Raw genomic sequence first — 17,694 nt, forward strand, 5'->3', positions numbered from 1 at the left:
AGTATGGAGGGGGCACAAGGGAGGGGCAGAGAGAGCACAGAAGGAAGAGATTAACATAAAATAGAAAAAAAGTGAAGATAAAATTCTCAATACTCCACTGGCACGTCATAGTGAAAACTGTGACCTCGCTCCGTAGTTCCCACAGCCAGAGAATGTTGTCCTCATCTGCAAAATTCTTAAGATGGACTGTCATTTTACCTGTCAATATGATCCTTTCAGGGACCAGCATCATACCTGCCACAACAATGCGATCTGGCACCTTCATCTCAAACTTCTCGTTAATGCCATTATAGCGGGCCCAATTAACAGTGGGGTCGTCCTCATTGTCACCTGAAAAAATGTATTTATTGATAAAATAACTATGGTAACTAGTCTTTATGTAGATATGGGTATATGCATTGAAAGATATACCCATATCTTCCTGAAAGAAGATATGGGTATTTTTCCTAACCTTGTAGGAAGATTTCCTACAAAGTTAGGAAAGGCATATTAATACCACCACTAGTGATGTTGACACCTCCCCCCTCCCCCAATAATATTATTACCACCCCAATAATTTACCTGTTAATAATGTTAACACCCACCCTAGTGGGGTGTCAATTTATAATCTCATCCACCCCAGTGAGGTGTCAATTTATATCACACCCCCATCCATATGCTGACAGGTGTAAAATGCAAAGGCTTAATGCTCCTCAGCACTATGTGACAGGGACAACAAAATTCACTTTTAACCAACAAATACCAGACAAGGTGTTTATAGTACAACCGACACAACTAGCCCAAGCCTTCGCCATCATATATTGAACACGTTTTACCAACACAGCCTAGGCACTGTCTTATAACAACTTTTCTAATGGAATGTGTGTTACCTGTGACTCGTATTCTTTTGGGAACCTTCATCTGGGTGCTAATATCTGGTTCATAGGGCCCGTCATAGAAGTGGTCAAAGGTCCCAGAAAATCGCTGAGGACTTGTAATATTTGACATCTGCAAACCAAGAAGCAAAGAATTATGACTCATTATCTTCTCTTTCACATGTTGTACTTTTTTGTAAATTAGTAAATAAATACAAAATAGCCATAAGCTTATAAAAAGTTAATTTTTTCACACAGGTACAGTGAACTTCAGTTTATTACAAAGGATTGTTTTCATTCAGGCAGGAAACATGAAATGAAGTGGGAGTGGGAATGGGTGTGGGCACGTGTGGGGGAGTGGATATGGGTTTGCATGTGTATGTTGTTTACACATGGGCAAAGTTGCCTTATAAAGGGTTTTATAATGCCATTCCAAAAGAGTCTACTCCTAACTTTGCATATATTGCCAGTATTTAGCATTCTCCTCAAACACCAAAATACAGTAGGAATTCCTTCAAGCGCCAGACTTCTAATGATTCATAAACAAAATACAGAACACGCACAACTGAACTAGTACAGCATCACTCCCTTGTGTACATCAATGTACTGTATCACAATGACTGCAAAGCAGAATACTCAGTACAATACTGTACAGTATAATATTTCTGTACCGTAACTTTAAAGGCACAAAAATGAGAGTCCCTTTTATACACAACTTTTTCTCCAGTTTAATATACAGTATATGAAAATATAATTATAGCATGAAAATATGATGCACTTTTTATCAATACAATACTGTATTCTCCCACAGAAGACCTTCAGAACTTTCATAATAAACAACTGTATTCTCACAATCATGATAGATGTACCTCCCATGAAAATGTCGGTAGGAACATGTCTTCACAAATTTCAAGCAATTATGTAGGAAAAATAAATATGCATCCCATAGACCTCCTAAACTCCACTCCTCTCTCAATAAAGCACATATGTTAACATTTTCATAAAATATTCAAGCCACAAATATACTCTAAAGTAGATTTGTACTCAATAATGATGAGTTTAATTGAGGCTTCCCTATCACAAATAGGCAAGCCTCAATTAGAATGCAAATTTCCACATGCAAGTTAATTATACAGATGAGTACTGTATAATGTTAGAAATGAAGGGGGGGGAAGGCAAGAATGTTATTAAAATGTGCTTAAAATCATGAAAACTAACAATGTATAGTAACTGCAATACTGTACAGTACATAAAACAAAGAGCTTTGCCACCACACCAATACCAAGCTTGAATCATGAAAAATGAATTGTATAAAGTACTTACACCATGAACAGTGAATTATGGGAAAAACCTGATATCATGTATAGCAAAGGACCATTGTACTTTATGGGTTGCAGTTGTTTATTATTAGGGAAGTTCTGAAGTCATTCTGTGAAATAGTTGTCAGAAGAATATTGTTAATACCTTTTCCTAGTATACCATACTAGAACACTTAAGTGTTCTTAATTCTTACATGCATATACTGTATATACAAGTCAATTATCATAACTACCAACCTAGAGGGGAAAAATACTACTTAACCTAAGAATCAAATATTTTCCTAATTACAGTACTGTACATATTTTAATACTTGGAAGACGTGCAACTACTTTACAATTATAACATCAAGACACTTGCCCGTTCAAAGCATGAAACATAGAAGGCAGAAGCAGCTCCTTGTTTCTTTGAGGGTGATGCCTTAGTACCTATGGGCATCTTGATGTGTTTTCCAGGTAAATCAGATGAACAAAGAACCATGCTGAAAGGTCAAGGTGAGCCAAATTCTAAAGCTTAATGTAATGCAAATAACAGCAAATACTAATGTAACAATCTCTTAACCTACTCCCTCAGAAACATGTGTAACCCAATTTATCTCGACTATACCTATCAACCTATTTTTGTTTTACTCTAATATGACCGGCAATACCCGTTAACAGGCAAAAATACTTTAATAATGGCTGTCATATATATAACATTAACAGCAGTGGGTTTTTTCGTTTCCCATAATTGAGGGCAGGAAGCCTATTAGGCTTATCAAGGTCCCCCAAGGCCAATGAATGACTTTCAGCTCTCAACTGAGGATGCTATGTTTGATCATAGGCAGGGCACAAATGGTTGGGCACCTTTCCTTTCAATTGATGCCTCTGTTCACCTAGCAGTAAATAAGTACCTGGGTGTTAGGAAGGGAAGGGAGCCATCAGGAGAAAGTGCCAAGCCATTACGGCTATATAGCACTGGGAAGGGGTCAGGATAAAGATTTGGGATGGGATGGCGGGAAAGAAATGGTGCCCAACCATTTGGAAACTTATGGGGTTGCATCCCGGGAAAAGTCAATAGCTGACCTAGGGGGGACCTCGCTAAGCTCAAGTACAGGCTTCCCATCCCCCCAACAACGGGGAATTTTAAATGCATTTCATTAAGCATTTTGACCATAGATCAACTTGACACTCAGATAATTCATACAAATGTCCAAAAGACAGTCTTGGCCCTAGTAGATACTGTACAGAGATGTGAATTCATCTCAACTACCCATTCAAACTAGAGTAAAACACTTTCCATTAACATCTACCAGGCATATTTTACTTGCTGAATCTATCAATCATGCACTAGTATTGCTTTTTAAATTTAAATAAAATTGGCACCAAATTCTGAGCAATGTATAGCGTAACTGAAAACAAAATAATAAAATTTATCAAAAGAAATTTACAGACAGGTATACATTACACTGACATTCATTATACAGTACTGCATAGCACGTTTGTTTTAACTGCCAATAGGATATATAAACCAGGTCAGTAACAAATATGGTACAGTGCTGTAATCAAGGTCTCTTATCTCATCCTGTCTTGTCTCCCTGCAAGAGCTAGTTTTTGGCCTACTGCCATACCACCACATGTATAAATCCCAACTAATGGCTGCCTGACTACCATTTCATATATTAATTTCTACATTGAGTGATAACATTTTTGCTAGTACAGTATCCCCTATAAACTAATAAATTTTGTTTATCTAAATTCCACCACCCCTCTCCAAAATGCAATTACGATTTTTTTTAAATCCAAGTAACTTCTTTAAATTTTTGCTTCATTTAACTCCTGTACCACATCGAACCATCAGCCTTACTTCCTCTTCAAAAGTACACCTTTTACTTTATTATTATCTAAGAGTATATAGTCCTTTTCTGCACTATATATATTTTTTTTCTCCAAGCTTTTTACCTCCACAACCTCATGAAATTTGGAAATTGGGTGTTGAAAGGGAATAATGAATTAAAGGGTCTATGACCTAAGTGATGTAAATTCTTTACTTATTTTGGAATTGTGATCTGATACAATATCCTCAGTTAATGATTAATACAGTTAATTCATACTATATAATACTATAATCATAACTGTATTCCTGAAAAAATAGGACAAATGGAAAAATTTATACCAGTAGGTCAAACAAAAATTATAATAATAATACAGTCAACATGTATTAAAATGTAACCCCTTGGAATACCAAGCAAGGTTTTACACCCCTGGATACACACTTAATGGTATTATAAGTTTGTATATTATTCACTTAAATCTTTAATCCACTTCAACAGAAAACAAAGTAGCTTTGCAATATACAGTACCTAATTGCAGAATTGCCTGTCAAATGAGAAGTCAGATAACTGGAGGAACAGAAAAAGAGGATATAGACTATTAGTACTGTATATATGGCATATCTATGGATATGCCATATATATCACACAATAATATTACATACCATAGAAATCACAATAGCGTGATGTATCAAATGAACAAATCCACAAGGGCCATGACGAGAATTCGAACCTATGGCCGAGAGCATCCCAGACGCTGCCTTAATAGACTGAGCTACGACATGGTATAAGAATGGCAACCAGAAATTCTACTGAATTTACTTGGACATAGGTTCGAATCCTTGTCACGGCCCTTGTGGATTTGTTCTTTATCTATGGATATGCTGAGATACCGTACAGGGGCAAGGTGATGGAGGGCATAAGATTAGATGTAATGTATATCAGATGGTGTGGCTGGAGGGTGGGAAACCAGATGGTTGGACTAAGGTTTCTGCAAGGAAGAATGTGGAAAGGGATTAAATTAGCATCTCAAGAACATCATATGCAAGGGGCAAAAATTGAGAGATTAAGAGAGAACAAAGTAGGACAGAAAAGGAACAGGGTGAACTTCGAAAAGGAAGAGATTGTACAGTAGTTTACATTTCTACTGTAACAGTGATCTAGACAGATACCCATGGAAACTGGCAGCTAGCCATCCAGCCATTCAGATAGCCAGCCAGGTAGACTACCAGCTAGCTATTCAGCAAAGCCAGTCAGGTAAGCAGCATACTCGAGTTATTAGATCAGCCTGGCTGCGATGGCTACTTGCTCTTGAAGCTGAAGTAGGTGGCCACCAATACTCTTGGCACATTCTACTTTTTGATGACCCTCATGGCATGTGTTCACATTTCTCGGACTCATTTTTCATTTTGTGATATAAATACATATTATTTAAGGTAAACTACCCCATTTTAAAATCTGTATTTACTATTTGTATCTCCAGAATTGAGCTACTGTATTAGCTCTTGGACACCACCTTTCTAACCAATCTATTTATCCTCTATTTTATTTACTACAAGTATTTCTAATGCACACTCTCACACACACACACACACACACACACACAGGGGCCTGACGGCCGAGTGGACAGTGCTTGGAATTCGTAGTCCTAAGGGTCCAGGTTCGATCCCCGGTGGAGGCAGAAGCAAATGGGTAAAGTTCTTTCACCCTGATGCCCCTGTTCACCTAGCAGTAAATAGGTACCTGGGAGTTAAACAGCTGCTACAGGCTGCTTCCTAGAGTAAGGGAAGGGAGGGGATGTGGTGAGAAAAGAAAAAATACAAAATCAGATGATTAACAGTTGAGAGGTGGGCCCAAAGAGCCAGAGCTCAACCCCCACAAGCACAACTAGGTGAATACACATCCCCAGAAAGCAACCCATAGCAGCTGTCTAACTCCCAGGTACCTATTTCCAGCTAGGTGAACAGGGGGATCAGGGTGAATGAAACTATGCCCATTTGTTTCCATCTCAGCTGGGAATTGGCTTATGTCTTAATTTATATGCATATGTCAACTTTTGCTTCACACTGAAAAAGATTACAATTATGTTTGTACATTTATAAAAATGAATAAACCATTAAATTTATCAAAATATGACATGACGTGATATACCATAGTTTAGGACAGGAAGCTGGTTTGGCTAATCAAGGCTTGCTTAACAAAGAGTGAGACTATCCAACCAGTCAATAACCTGTTATTAACTAGACCCAACGGTGCATAATCAAATAACTGTAACGCACACATCATCCACTACTACATCATACCATTGTAGTAGGCTAAGCTAATGATCTGACAAGTATTATTATTATTGCATTAAAGCCAAATGATCTAACCCATTTTATGTACAGTATAAGATACAAGTAATGTCTAATTAAAACTATTTATATACTTTATGCTTTCAAAGAAAATTAAAAATTTTAACATGTACTTATATAAATCAAGATATCCACCTAATTAAGGTTGAACTCAAAGAAAATCTTCTCCCGACTTTGTCAATCCTTGTAATAAGCATTCATCCCACAAACAGATATTCAAGGTTAACAGTGAAGAACACAAATTTCCCTTCAACAGTTCAAATAATAAAGTGCATTCCTAGACTTACAATCAAATTTAAGAATTCCTTAACGTCAACGAGCACTAAACCCATTACCGGTCAATTCTACAATAAAATCGTACCAAAATTAAGCTTTCCGAAATAAAATCATTATCTCCGAGATCAGAGATATTGAAACTTTACTCCCATTCTTTATTGACCTTGAGTCGCTCTCTATGCGGCATAATACAGTCTCCAATTACCAAGATACAGGGAAATGTCACCAAGACCTACACGTGTTATCATATTAACTACTACATGTGCTATCATATTAACTACCCCAAGTGGCTTTTGTCCGTCCGGCCACTGCCCAAACGGTTCAATGCCGTCCTCCACCAGTATCTTCCAATCAAAATGATAAAAATACATAATGCCTATCGAGCCTTGACTACCTTTCCGATACTTGCACTTCCTGCCCCTCACCGCCAGATAACACCTGCAGGCGCTTAAGAATATAAGCAATATAGAGGCAGAGGATGTGGCTGTTACCCTCTCAGCTGACTCTGGTAGTGAACTACAATGACAACAAAGACGCCAGCGCCGCCACCGGCCGTCCCGGCAACCACGCCTGCGATCAATGATAATTTTACATAAAAAACAAAAATGTGTGCCATAAAGTACACTATATCAGCCTTAATTGTTATCAACTCTTTTTAGATATAATTGCAACGTACTTATGTTTAATGATAGACACAAATACAACAAAATTATTAATGATTGTAACGTCCATTTCATGTGGATTCTCAACCTCGTGTTGGCCCGCGAAGGCACGATCGAATTGAGGATATTTTTTTTATACAAACGAAGTCAATTTACTTGAATTTATCTAGTAGCGACGACGGGGACAGGAAGCTGGCAGCTTGTCAAAGGTACCCCACCTCATTTTTTCCTGAGATATTTTTTTCCAACTGGATTTTAAACTGCAGTAATAACTTGGCATTTACGACTTCGGCAGGTAGACAGTTCCACAGGTTGTTAGCTCCATGAATAAAAAAAAAGCATCTCCAGTTTTCTGTCCTACGTTGTGGATTGTTAAGCTTGAAGGTGTTACAGCTGACCTCTTAAAGAAATGGTCTAGATTAATATCCTTCAACTTGTTCAGCATTTTAAAAGTTTCAATAAGCTTCGACCTGGCATGTCTGATTTGCAGTGATGTTAGTCCTGTGGCCCTCTTCCTTTCATGGCATGAGAGTCAACTTAGTTCTCAGATGACTTTTGTTGCACTGTGTTGTGCAACAAGGAAGACATATCTTCAGACACATCTTCAGACATACCTTCTAAATCTCCAAGGAAGATATGTCCTTCTGAAGATGAGGTCTTGATGCTTCGATACAGTAGCCCATATGTGAGCGTACATGGAATTTGTATAGTTAATAATAACAATAATAATAATAATGATAAATAATTACTACATCTATGTTACATTCCTTTCATGATGGTGTTAACTTTTCATTGGCAATTCAACATATTCTTGAAAGACATTATACTTTGTAACATTAGAACATAAGGATCTCATAGACGCTTTCTTCTTATACTTTAACATGCATTGTTCATATCTTCCCACCTATTGAAGTGGTAGAATTAATTCATTCTCTCCCCAGCCTCTTATTAATCCAATCGCCGAAACAACATTTATTTCTGAAATTCTATCCCCAATACTTTGTAAGTTCAATTCCATCCTCATTATATCAATCATAGCATTTCTTAGGCATCCTAAGATTATTCTCATGACTTCATTTTATACTTTCTCCAACTTTTTTAGTCTACCTCTACCAAAACAAGAATTAGCAGGTGCAACAATCGATAAGAGATCTCATATATATCACGTGATTACTATTGTAATGTGAAATGTAAAATATGATTAATATTTGTGTACTGTATGGATTTCTTAGCTCCTTGAGGGACCTTCAATAGACGAGGGTAGAAATAGCCTAAGCTACTTTATCCTTTTGACATATATTTCATCATTTCAATGAACTTACTTAACTTAAACTTGATCTCTGGGAGTTTGCATTGTCTGGCCGGTATTATATAGGTGAACATATATGCTGTCCAGTTTACAATGAGAACAAAAATCATAGGCTTCGAGGGATTATAATAAAAATCTGTAATAAGGATTAGAAATATATTTATACTTGTTACTATATAAATAATTGCCTCATGGTCAATCCATTCTCCTATTTAGATAGTAGTTTTTGCAACTATGGGGACCATAGTACAAAGATTGCCGTTCTAAGCAATTAATACAGTACAACTTTGTACTATTCATTTTATAGTCCGAAAAATGAAACTTAAAAACAAACTTAAATATTCCTAGGCCTAGTATTGCACACATATGTACTATATTAGGCCTTAGATAGTGTGTATTAGGCCTTGGAAGCTTAGGTTAGTTTAGTTTAGTTTGTCTTTGCAACATAAGTAGAAAATCGTTTTCCGGTTTGTCCAATAGTACCGATTTCTACTTTTCTAATTGCGTTGTACGTCGGTATATATACTATGGTCTTCATCGTTACTATAAGTACTAACAAAACAGGGGGATGGGCTGTCATATCACTATCACTAATGGTGTTATACTTGTCTTAAGTTGACCTATCAGTATTCAAAACTAAAATTATCATATACAAAGTGAACTATGAAGAAAATTACACATTAAATCAATACAACAAAAAATTCAATCTATGTTATAAATATTAAACTCAAATTTGAGATATATAAAATTATTCTCTGTAGCCTCTTAACCATAGTAAGTTAATTCGAGAAACATCTTCATAAATAAGGCAAATTTCACACAAAAAAACTTACAAAATCACTACATGCCGTGGTACTCTAAGAATAAAAACTAACTAAAGCACAAAGCATTATTTGATAAATAGGTTAAAGTTGTACAAAAAATATTAAATATTATTTTGAACAAGAACGATCGACGAGATGCCTGAGGTATAATGATGCCCTTACCATCAAGTAGTCTTTGCATGTTTGGTAATAACAGATAGAAATATGTACTATGTTATTATTCTATTCAACCATTATACAATAAGGTTGTCGTGCGCTAGACGCCACCAAGGCAGCTCTAACGCCATGGCCATAACCCTCACCAGGGGCAAATTTAATTATATGACGTTAACATAACAATTAATCAGCGTAAATTCAACGCTCCTCGAGCATATAATGCTTTCCCAGCGGGACAAACGTGGGCTAACGATGTTGATATAACACTTATGATTTTTTTAATATACTGCATAACTTCTTTTATTTGCATGACATATAATCACAGATGACATATTGAAGAAAATACATTCTATCATATAGACTTGATGAACAATGAACAATCTTTAGTAATACTTGTGCTTGGACAATAAAGTAAATAAACAGTGAAACACTTAAAAGGTACAAAATATCTATGGCAATAACAAGTACATGGCAGTGCAATAGAGAAGTGTCATATGGAAGTATCATATGGCAGTGTCATGGGGCAGTTTTATTATTATTATTTTCTACCACAGACGTGGCCAGACATTTACAATGCTAACTAGCATATATACATTTTCTTCTGTCCTCCATGGACAAGGTGAGAGATTTGTCAAACATACAGTTCAGAGATTTATTGAACAATCACAGAAGGTGATCGTAGTGCTTTTAAAATGTTAGGCTAAGCTACATATGTAAAGACATAGAAACACAGATTTATGCATGCATTAATGTGAATTTATAATGGTGAAATGTAATTCTGATCAGAGACAGTGTCATATGACAGTATCACATGTAAGTGATGTCGGAAATCTCACAAAACAAAAAGAAACTTAAACCTTCCGAAGAATCAGCACTAATTTCTTAGCTCCTTTGGTGTCTTAGGCAACTTAGACGCAAGATGCATTTTAACATGTATTGGTTAACATTTCAACTTTGGTATCACTGGGTGATAGCCTCAACACTTGATACTCTTCAAATTTGAATCCAGTTTTCTACTTTTAACATTTCTCTTACACCTCAGTATTTTCTTCACATGTGTGGTAATAACGGGTCTCCCCAACGTGGCCGCTGGTGGTGGCGGGTGAGACAGCTATGTACCCAGACGAGATGACCTCTCCACGACGACTCCTGACGACGACCATAGCGACAATGGAGGTCAAGAAGACGACCACGCACCCCACACCCGACACCACACCTATATGACGGAACTCGGAACCCTGTGAGGAAGGTCACAGTAACAACATTTGACTAAACTCTTTGGTTGAACAGAGACAAGGTGATATAATAATTAGTTTTGTCATTACAGGCTTGTATCGAGGACCCACTTAGGTCGAACTACTGACCTCCCCCCCCCAGTACGCAACCCCACAACTCTTTCCTAACTTCCTATTTACTTCTAGATAAACAGGTGTATTAGGTGAAAGGAAACGTGCCCAACCATTTCTGTCCCGCTCGGAAATCGAACCCGGGATCCCCGACTGTGAGTCCAGAACAGTCAACTATGAGACTTCTACATATACACCGAGAAGGGTATACCACTTCTCGAGATTACTTTAGTCCTAGACACACTTTAGGACTAAGGTAATCTTTATTTTTAGTCAGGATATTTGGCAAAAGTTTGATAACCCAACTATAAATGTACACATATTTATGAAATCAAAATCATTTGAATTGAACTGAATTAAACATTATTATCCTCGTCTTTCGATCATGAATTTTGAACTCGGTTGATAGCCTAAACCTGCAGTAGACCTAATTATTCAGATTTAAACAATTAAAAACTATGAGGACATTAATTACGAAGACAAAATAATATATAAATAATAACTACCTGATTGTGAAGGCTGGACCCTGAGGTGTGCCGTCTGGGCTGCAGTGCCAGGCAATGCATGTTGGTGCCTCTTCCGTTGTTCCTCCCAGGGAGTGACTCTAAGTTAGCCCTCTTCACCCTGGCGTCTCCCTCAGACGCAAGATCTGCATGTTTGCTATCTTTTTCAAAATTTGAAGAATCATGGGATGAACGCAAGACATTCCCATATGAGCTCGAGAATCTATACTTCAAGTGTGACCGATTAGCCCAGGGGAAGATATCATTCACCGTACTGAGGGCGTGGTGGTAACTTGCTGCTTGAGCGGTGACATCCCTCTTACCAATACCTCGTGCTGCCTTCTCTTCCGAGAGGACTGTGTAGATGCAGTGCACAAACCACTGTCGCCCGTGGGATTCCTATATAATTTAGTAAAAATGTGAATGCCGATGGATACGTGAAGAAAAAGGTAAACATTTATGTACACGTTCGCAAAAGCACTTTGCTAAAATCACATGTTGCGAAAATGTTTTATATTCATGAGAAACACTCATTACACTTAGAGTACACTAGGTAAGCAATGTTGTAATCAATCAACATTGTACATGAGAAACACCAAGCTGAGAGCAGGCTTTACTCGAGATGGCATTTCACCTTGTAAGGGATTTAGCAACGAATTTTACGAAACCCTTTTGATTTGATGAGTAGTTTCCTCTCAACTTGGTATTGCTCTGCATAATAATCAGCGCTATGTGTTCTGTTGAACCAAAAACATACCTGGAAGAGCGGAGAGGAATCCAGAGAGAAGCCATCAGCACCAGGCTGGTTAAGGAGCCTAATTACATCAGGCTCTGGGTCATCGATGGCCAGGCGAGCGTTGAAACCCACATTCAGGTACTCCTGACTGACCGTCTCTGGCGCCCCGCGGTCCTGAAGTAATTATGTCATCAAGTACGGATTTACCGTCATTATTGTCTGCGAATTGAACTCGAATTTTAGCTTACTATATTCACATATTTTACAGTCATAATGATGGAATATTTAGGCATAGCATAATTTTATATCCTAATCAGTGTATCTTCAAAATACAAGTAGACAAAGTAAAACAATATTTTTTCACGAAGATACTTTTCAATAATCATTATGTACAACAGATGATTTTTCCTCCAGAAGGTATAAACAATGGACCTGCCTATCCACTGAAGCCATAAATGCCAAAAATCTGATGAATGTTTAAAATTAGCTTGACAAAACAAATCGTCAGGACAAATGGGGGGACCATTGACAAGCCGCCAACCTCCTGTCCTCATCAAGGCCACTAGCGTTAGTGGCCTTCAGGAAAATTCTGGTAAATAAAATTGTACAACCATTTACTAACAATAATCTTGAAGTTATGGAGGAGGTGTGAGAGTCGGCGACGCAGCCATACTCGCTCGTCTCGGGGTTGTACTTGGGGACAATAGCCGTCGACGCCCGTACACACGAAGCATTTCTCCAGTGTGACGCGGAAGCCCGCCCCCAGAGCCTGCACTGGTTGATCATCACGCGCCCGTAGATCCTGTCACCTGTTGTACACGAACACTGGAATAAATGCCACGTATGTATTTGTGTTTTGTACAGAATCAATGACCTCAGGGTGTTGCAGGTTACACGCATGTTATTCACACTATTGTTTAAATAAATTTGGAGCTTTAACACATTAGTCTATATTAGCCAAATTACAAATAATGTAATAATGTTTGTGAGTTTGTAGCAGCCAACTGATTCACCAGGATAGCAGCCTACAGACTCACCAGGAGAACAGCCTCCTCCAAGAGTCTAACACTTATATGCTGTGCTTACTATATTAACCTGCAATGTTAAATAGGATTCTTGTACTGTGATTTGTGAATTTGTACTCACTGAATTTACTTGAAATAGAGGGGGGGGGGGTAGAAATAGCCTAATCTACTCTATCCCTTTGAGGTGTATTTTTTTCTTGTCTCAATAACATACTTGAACTTGAGAACAGCCTGCGAACTCACCAGGAAAGAAGGAGACATCAGACTCAGCCTCGAAGTCGGTGGTGAGATCGGAGAGCCACAGCTCTCGCTGTCTCATTAGGTGGAAGAGTGTACTGAGGGTGAACTGCTCTGGCACAGGGTCGGACACTTGTTGGAAGCGAACCTGAAATGTAATTGCCTTTACATATATAGGAGTAGGCGGAATTCGAACATGAACCACGAATATTTTAGGCTCAGATACTAATCATTACCCTATAAAGAAACAAACGTTTTTTAGTGGTATAGAATTTGCAAAACGTGAATCTGGTGGATCTTATCCTAGTCTAGAGAAGTAGGGTCTAAGATCTTTGAGGAAAGTTTGGTTTGTCGACATCATCGCAACTTTTTAATTAAAACTTAAGATGCCATAGATTAAATATTGCATAGGATTTCAACCTGTCTTCAGGCTAGGCTCATTAAAGGGCCGGCCGTCTCACAAGACGCATACATCATTTTTAATGTATTGTGTACTTAAAATAGGTTTGTTCTCATTTATATATTAAAGTTCTGTGTGTAGTTAGGAATAGGTTAGTTGTTTAGGTTCTGTTGGCGATTATTTGTATTTGAAGTATGTGAGTGAAGCATTAATAGCGTTTGCGATTTGAACAAAGGCACAATTTTAATATGCACAATTTTTTAATTAACATGTTACAGTTGATGAATGAGTCTTTAGGGTCAGCCGAAGCTTAGAATAAACATACCATAAAGACAGGTTGATTGTAAAGTGTTTTTCAATCATAAACTAGGTTTGGTGGTTGTATGGAATGAATATTTGGCCCTTGTTAACGAGGACGGGCTGTGCTGATGAGGATAAGCTGTTTTAAACCTCCCCTATGGTGACGTCATAAAGTATTTTGGTTTGGGTACGCCAGGAAGCATTATCAGATAAATGAACCTGTCAAAGTTCGTTCACCTGGACTTTCTCCAACCTTGACTCCGATATCCCTCTCGCCTGGGGATGGGGAGTAAATAAACTATGGCTCGTGATAGTATTTTGAAATTTTTTTACCTGAAGGAGGAATGGAATGAGATGTCTGGGGTTGCAGACGAGGGGTTGGGAGAACAGCACATCCTCAACCACTGTACACGCCAGGAGATGTACGACGTAAGACCCACTGTAGTCCCGAACCTGAAAGTACAAAATGTGTTCAGAAAATTGTATGTAGTTTCTTTACTGTCAGAAGGAGGAGGCACGGTGAAAAGACGGTTGTTTTCTTAGCACATGCTAGGCCTAACTGTCCCAAGATATGTGGTTTGGTCATCTTATCTTCATCCACGTTATTGTGATTCATCGTCTGCATGCTAGGCCTATTTAGTCGTCATAACCACATCGCCGGACATGCTACAGGATTAAGTCTCGCGCGGGAAAACATGTATTTTTAAATTCCTTTATAATTTTGCAAATTAAGCTCAAAACATCAGCATTAAAGGTGTATTAGATTCAGAAGGCAACGACAAAGGAGCTAATTATATCTTCATAAGTTTCTCATAATTAACACAATGAAGTTATAAGCTCACAAACTTATAAATCTCTGGTCCGGCAGTGAAGCCTAAGAAGAATTATTTAGTTACATTTAATGTTCATAAATAAAAAGTTAATTATCAGGAGAGAACAGTTAAGCACATCACACTGGTAACAAATTAGTACAAAAATACGGAATGTTACAGTAAATATAGCTCAAATTCAGTTGCAAGATCAATATAGTGAGTCTTGGGTATTACACTGAAAATTTAGAAGAGCCGCAGAAAACATGTCTAGTTATTTTCAGCTGTTGATGGACTAGTGGACATGGCAGCCACAAACATCTAGTACAGTGTTTAGATTGTAAAACATTTCTTTTGTGTATGTAAGTAGTAACCATCTCCAAACATGAGACTTACCGCGAAGTTTGAGACGAACTGCCAGTGTTGTTCTGGGTGAGCATATGTGGGTTGGGAGCGGAGGAGGTCAAGGCTGAAGGTCAGGTCAGGGTGGTCATCACTGGTCACAGAGCTGATGTGTTCTGACGCCTTGTGTTTCTCTACGAATATCCCTCGGAACCTGGATCAACACGATGCAATATAATAAAATATTATGCAATATTGCAAAACACGATGCATCCTAATAAAAAATATACAATATTATGTTTAATTGAAATGCAGTACAATAAATGATATAATAATGATCCAGGACGGACCGGAAAGGACGGCACCTTTATCTTCAGATGTGTGGGTTGGATGTTTAATTTTCAGCCACGTTACTGTCACTGTCTGTAATACGAAAACATTCATGCACAGTAATGAAACCTGCCCTATGACATGCTCCAGGCGGGTCCCATGACATGCTCCAGGCGGGTCCCATGACATGCTCCAGGCGGGTCCCATGACATGCTCCAGGCGGGTCCCATGACATGCTCCAGGCGGGTCCCATGACATGCTCCAGGCGGGTCCCATGACATGCTCCAGGCGGGTCCCATGACATGCTCCAGGCGGGTCCCATGACATGCTCCAGGCGGGTCCCATGGCGTGATCCAGGCCGGTCCCATGGCGTGATCCAGGCCGGTCCCATGGCGTGATCCAGCCCGGTCCCATGGCGTGCTGCAGGACGATATCATTCTTCATATTTCTGCTGCGTGGTGTTTGACTTTATTGTTCCGGCGCCGTTACTGTGACTTGTACTGGGCCAGTACACGGCTGTACAACTTCAGACTCGCCCTGTCAATAATCGCGATCACTCAAGATTCACCTTACCTTCGCCTTGGCCTCCGCTAAACCTCAAGTTCTTACCTACACCACAAGGTCATCTTCCCTGGATACTAAAAGATTACCTCCACCCTTTCATTACCCGCACAGTATCTTCTATCCGTACACTATCTATAGGGAGAGTGCCCGCCACAAGACCGTGCTTCCACGATGCCTTCACTCTACAGCTTACACTTAAGTTTCGCAGATCTACCTCAGTCTCCGTGGCCTGGATTGTACTCCACCTTCGCATACCTGGGCTGGGTGCGGCAGGTGACCACCAGACGGCCGTCAGGACGAAGCCTCATGGAGGTCGGGTACAGGACGCCAGCGAGTTCACTCTCCGCGGGGGCTCCGATACCTTGCCTCCAGAGGATCGCGGTGTCGTAAACAAAGCTCATGCTGGATGTGAAGGGAATACAGTCAGTTGTATTCTACACGAGAGTAAATAACGACGGTAATAATATTAGGGTTGACATAATAACAGCAATAATAAAAGAAAAAATAACAGGATCTGTCCTGTTATTAAAGAAGTTTGATACTCAGTTTCACGTAAAGAAGTTTGGTAATCAGTTTCACCTTAGACGGGTGGAGAGGTCTGTGTGCTGCCAGCCTCCTGTGGCTACGGGAGAGTGGAAGACGTAGGAGACATAGAGAGGCACGAGGACGCTGACGAAGCTCTGCACGGCGTCCAACACCTGACCCTCGGTGGCTACCACGCCCCCACACTGCGACACCAGCTCCGTCATGGTGTAGTACCCGACCCACCGCCACACGCACGCCTCCACCTCCAGCGCTCGGTAGAACCTTCCAATGACAGATTTCTGACTAAGTGCCTCGAGAAGGCAGAAGATAGAGATGAGTAGGAGGAGCTGACATAGATAGAAACACCAAAAACAGAGTAGATTATAGTAGATTACTTGTCGTCTGTAATGGGTAATGTCTACGTAATCTACTGTTAATGTTTAAACGCTTTCTTTTTGTGTTTGTCTGAAGGAAGATATCAGAAAATTAACAGGTGTTTTACAGAGGGACTGGAGACTAGAATGCTAAATTTCGTAGCTCAGACGAAGACTCCAGTGAACTTGTCCATACGCTGTCTCTCAACTACTTGTCATTGATGCCAGTGTCATAGTCCTGTTCTGGCATGACAAAATATTCTCGAATTATATTTCCACCATTCGTTCCATAGTGAAATTCATTACTTGCAATATTATTATTTTAAGTAGCAGGAACACTTGTTTTTGCATGTTCTCATCAGTAACAACTTGAATACTTCCAATATTGTTCTTTGATGATCATTTCAGTAAATTTCTCAGGCAGTCTCTCAGATCCATATCAAATCTATACGTACCGGGTAATTCTTACATTACAATATTGCTTCGAATGTGAAACTTTTGGGGAATTTAAACTAAAGAAGGCTTGCAAAATCAGATAAGAGGTTTGTACCTCTTTCAGTTTCCTGAATTATTTCGAATATCAAAAGATTAATTACAATGTCTGCTTGTAGGCAGGCAGGGAGGGAGGGAGGCAGACAGGG

General features: G+C 39.0%; 3 protein-coding genes across 3 annotated transcripts in view; all 3 read right to left on the reverse strand.

Annotated features, from left to right (window-relative positions):
* The window catches only part of LOC138356828 (uncharacterized), an 8,165-nt gene extending 1,014 nt beyond the window's left edge, over positions 1-7,151 (reverse strand). The window contains exons 1-4 of the mRNA XM_069313162.1: positions 7,006-7,151; positions 2,532-2,652; positions 870-987; positions 15-330 (exon numbers count right to left, since the gene is read on the reverse strand). Coding sequence (XP_069169263.1) covers positions 15-330; positions 870-987; positions 2,532-2,651 — 554 coding nt within the window. The 5' untranslated portion in view covers position 2,652; positions 7,006-7,151. The remainder of the gene's footprint in view (positions 1-14; positions 331-869; positions 988-2,531; positions 2,653-7,005) is intronic.
* A 1,573-nt stretch (positions 7,152-8,724) lies between these two features.
* LOC138356829 (FRAS1-related extracellular matrix protein 2-like) lies at positions 8,725-12,327 on the reverse strand (the record flags this gene model as incomplete). Its single annotated transcript, XM_069313164.1, has 3 exons — positions 8,725-10,800; positions 11,415-11,810; positions 12,169-12,327. Coding segments are annotated over 3 exons (762 nt in total), but the record flags the coding sequence as incomplete, so codon positions are not given.
* A 388-nt stretch (positions 12,328-12,715) lies between these two features.
* The window catches only part of LOC123767321 (FRAS1-related extracellular matrix protein 2-like), a 51,796-nt gene continuing 46,817 nt past the window's right edge, over positions 12,716-17,694 (reverse strand). The window contains 7 exon segments of the mRNA XM_045756904.2: positions 12,716-12,927; positions 12,930-12,956; positions 13,416-13,557; positions 14,443-14,562; positions 15,315-15,474; positions 16,410-16,556; positions 16,734-16,961. Of these exon segments, the coding sequence (XP_045612860.2) occupies positions 12,716-12,927; positions 12,930-12,956; positions 13,416-13,557; positions 14,443-14,562; positions 15,315-15,474; positions 16,410-16,556; positions 16,734-16,961 (1,036 nt within the window).

This window comes from Procambarus clarkii, chromosome 74 (genome assembly GCF_040958095.1).
Source record: "Procambarus clarkii isolate CNS0578487 chromosome 74, FALCON_Pclarkii_2.0, whole genome shotgun sequence".
Taxonomy (NCBI): Eukaryota; Metazoa; Arthropoda; class Malacostraca; order Decapoda; family Cambaridae; genus Procambarus; species Procambarus clarkii.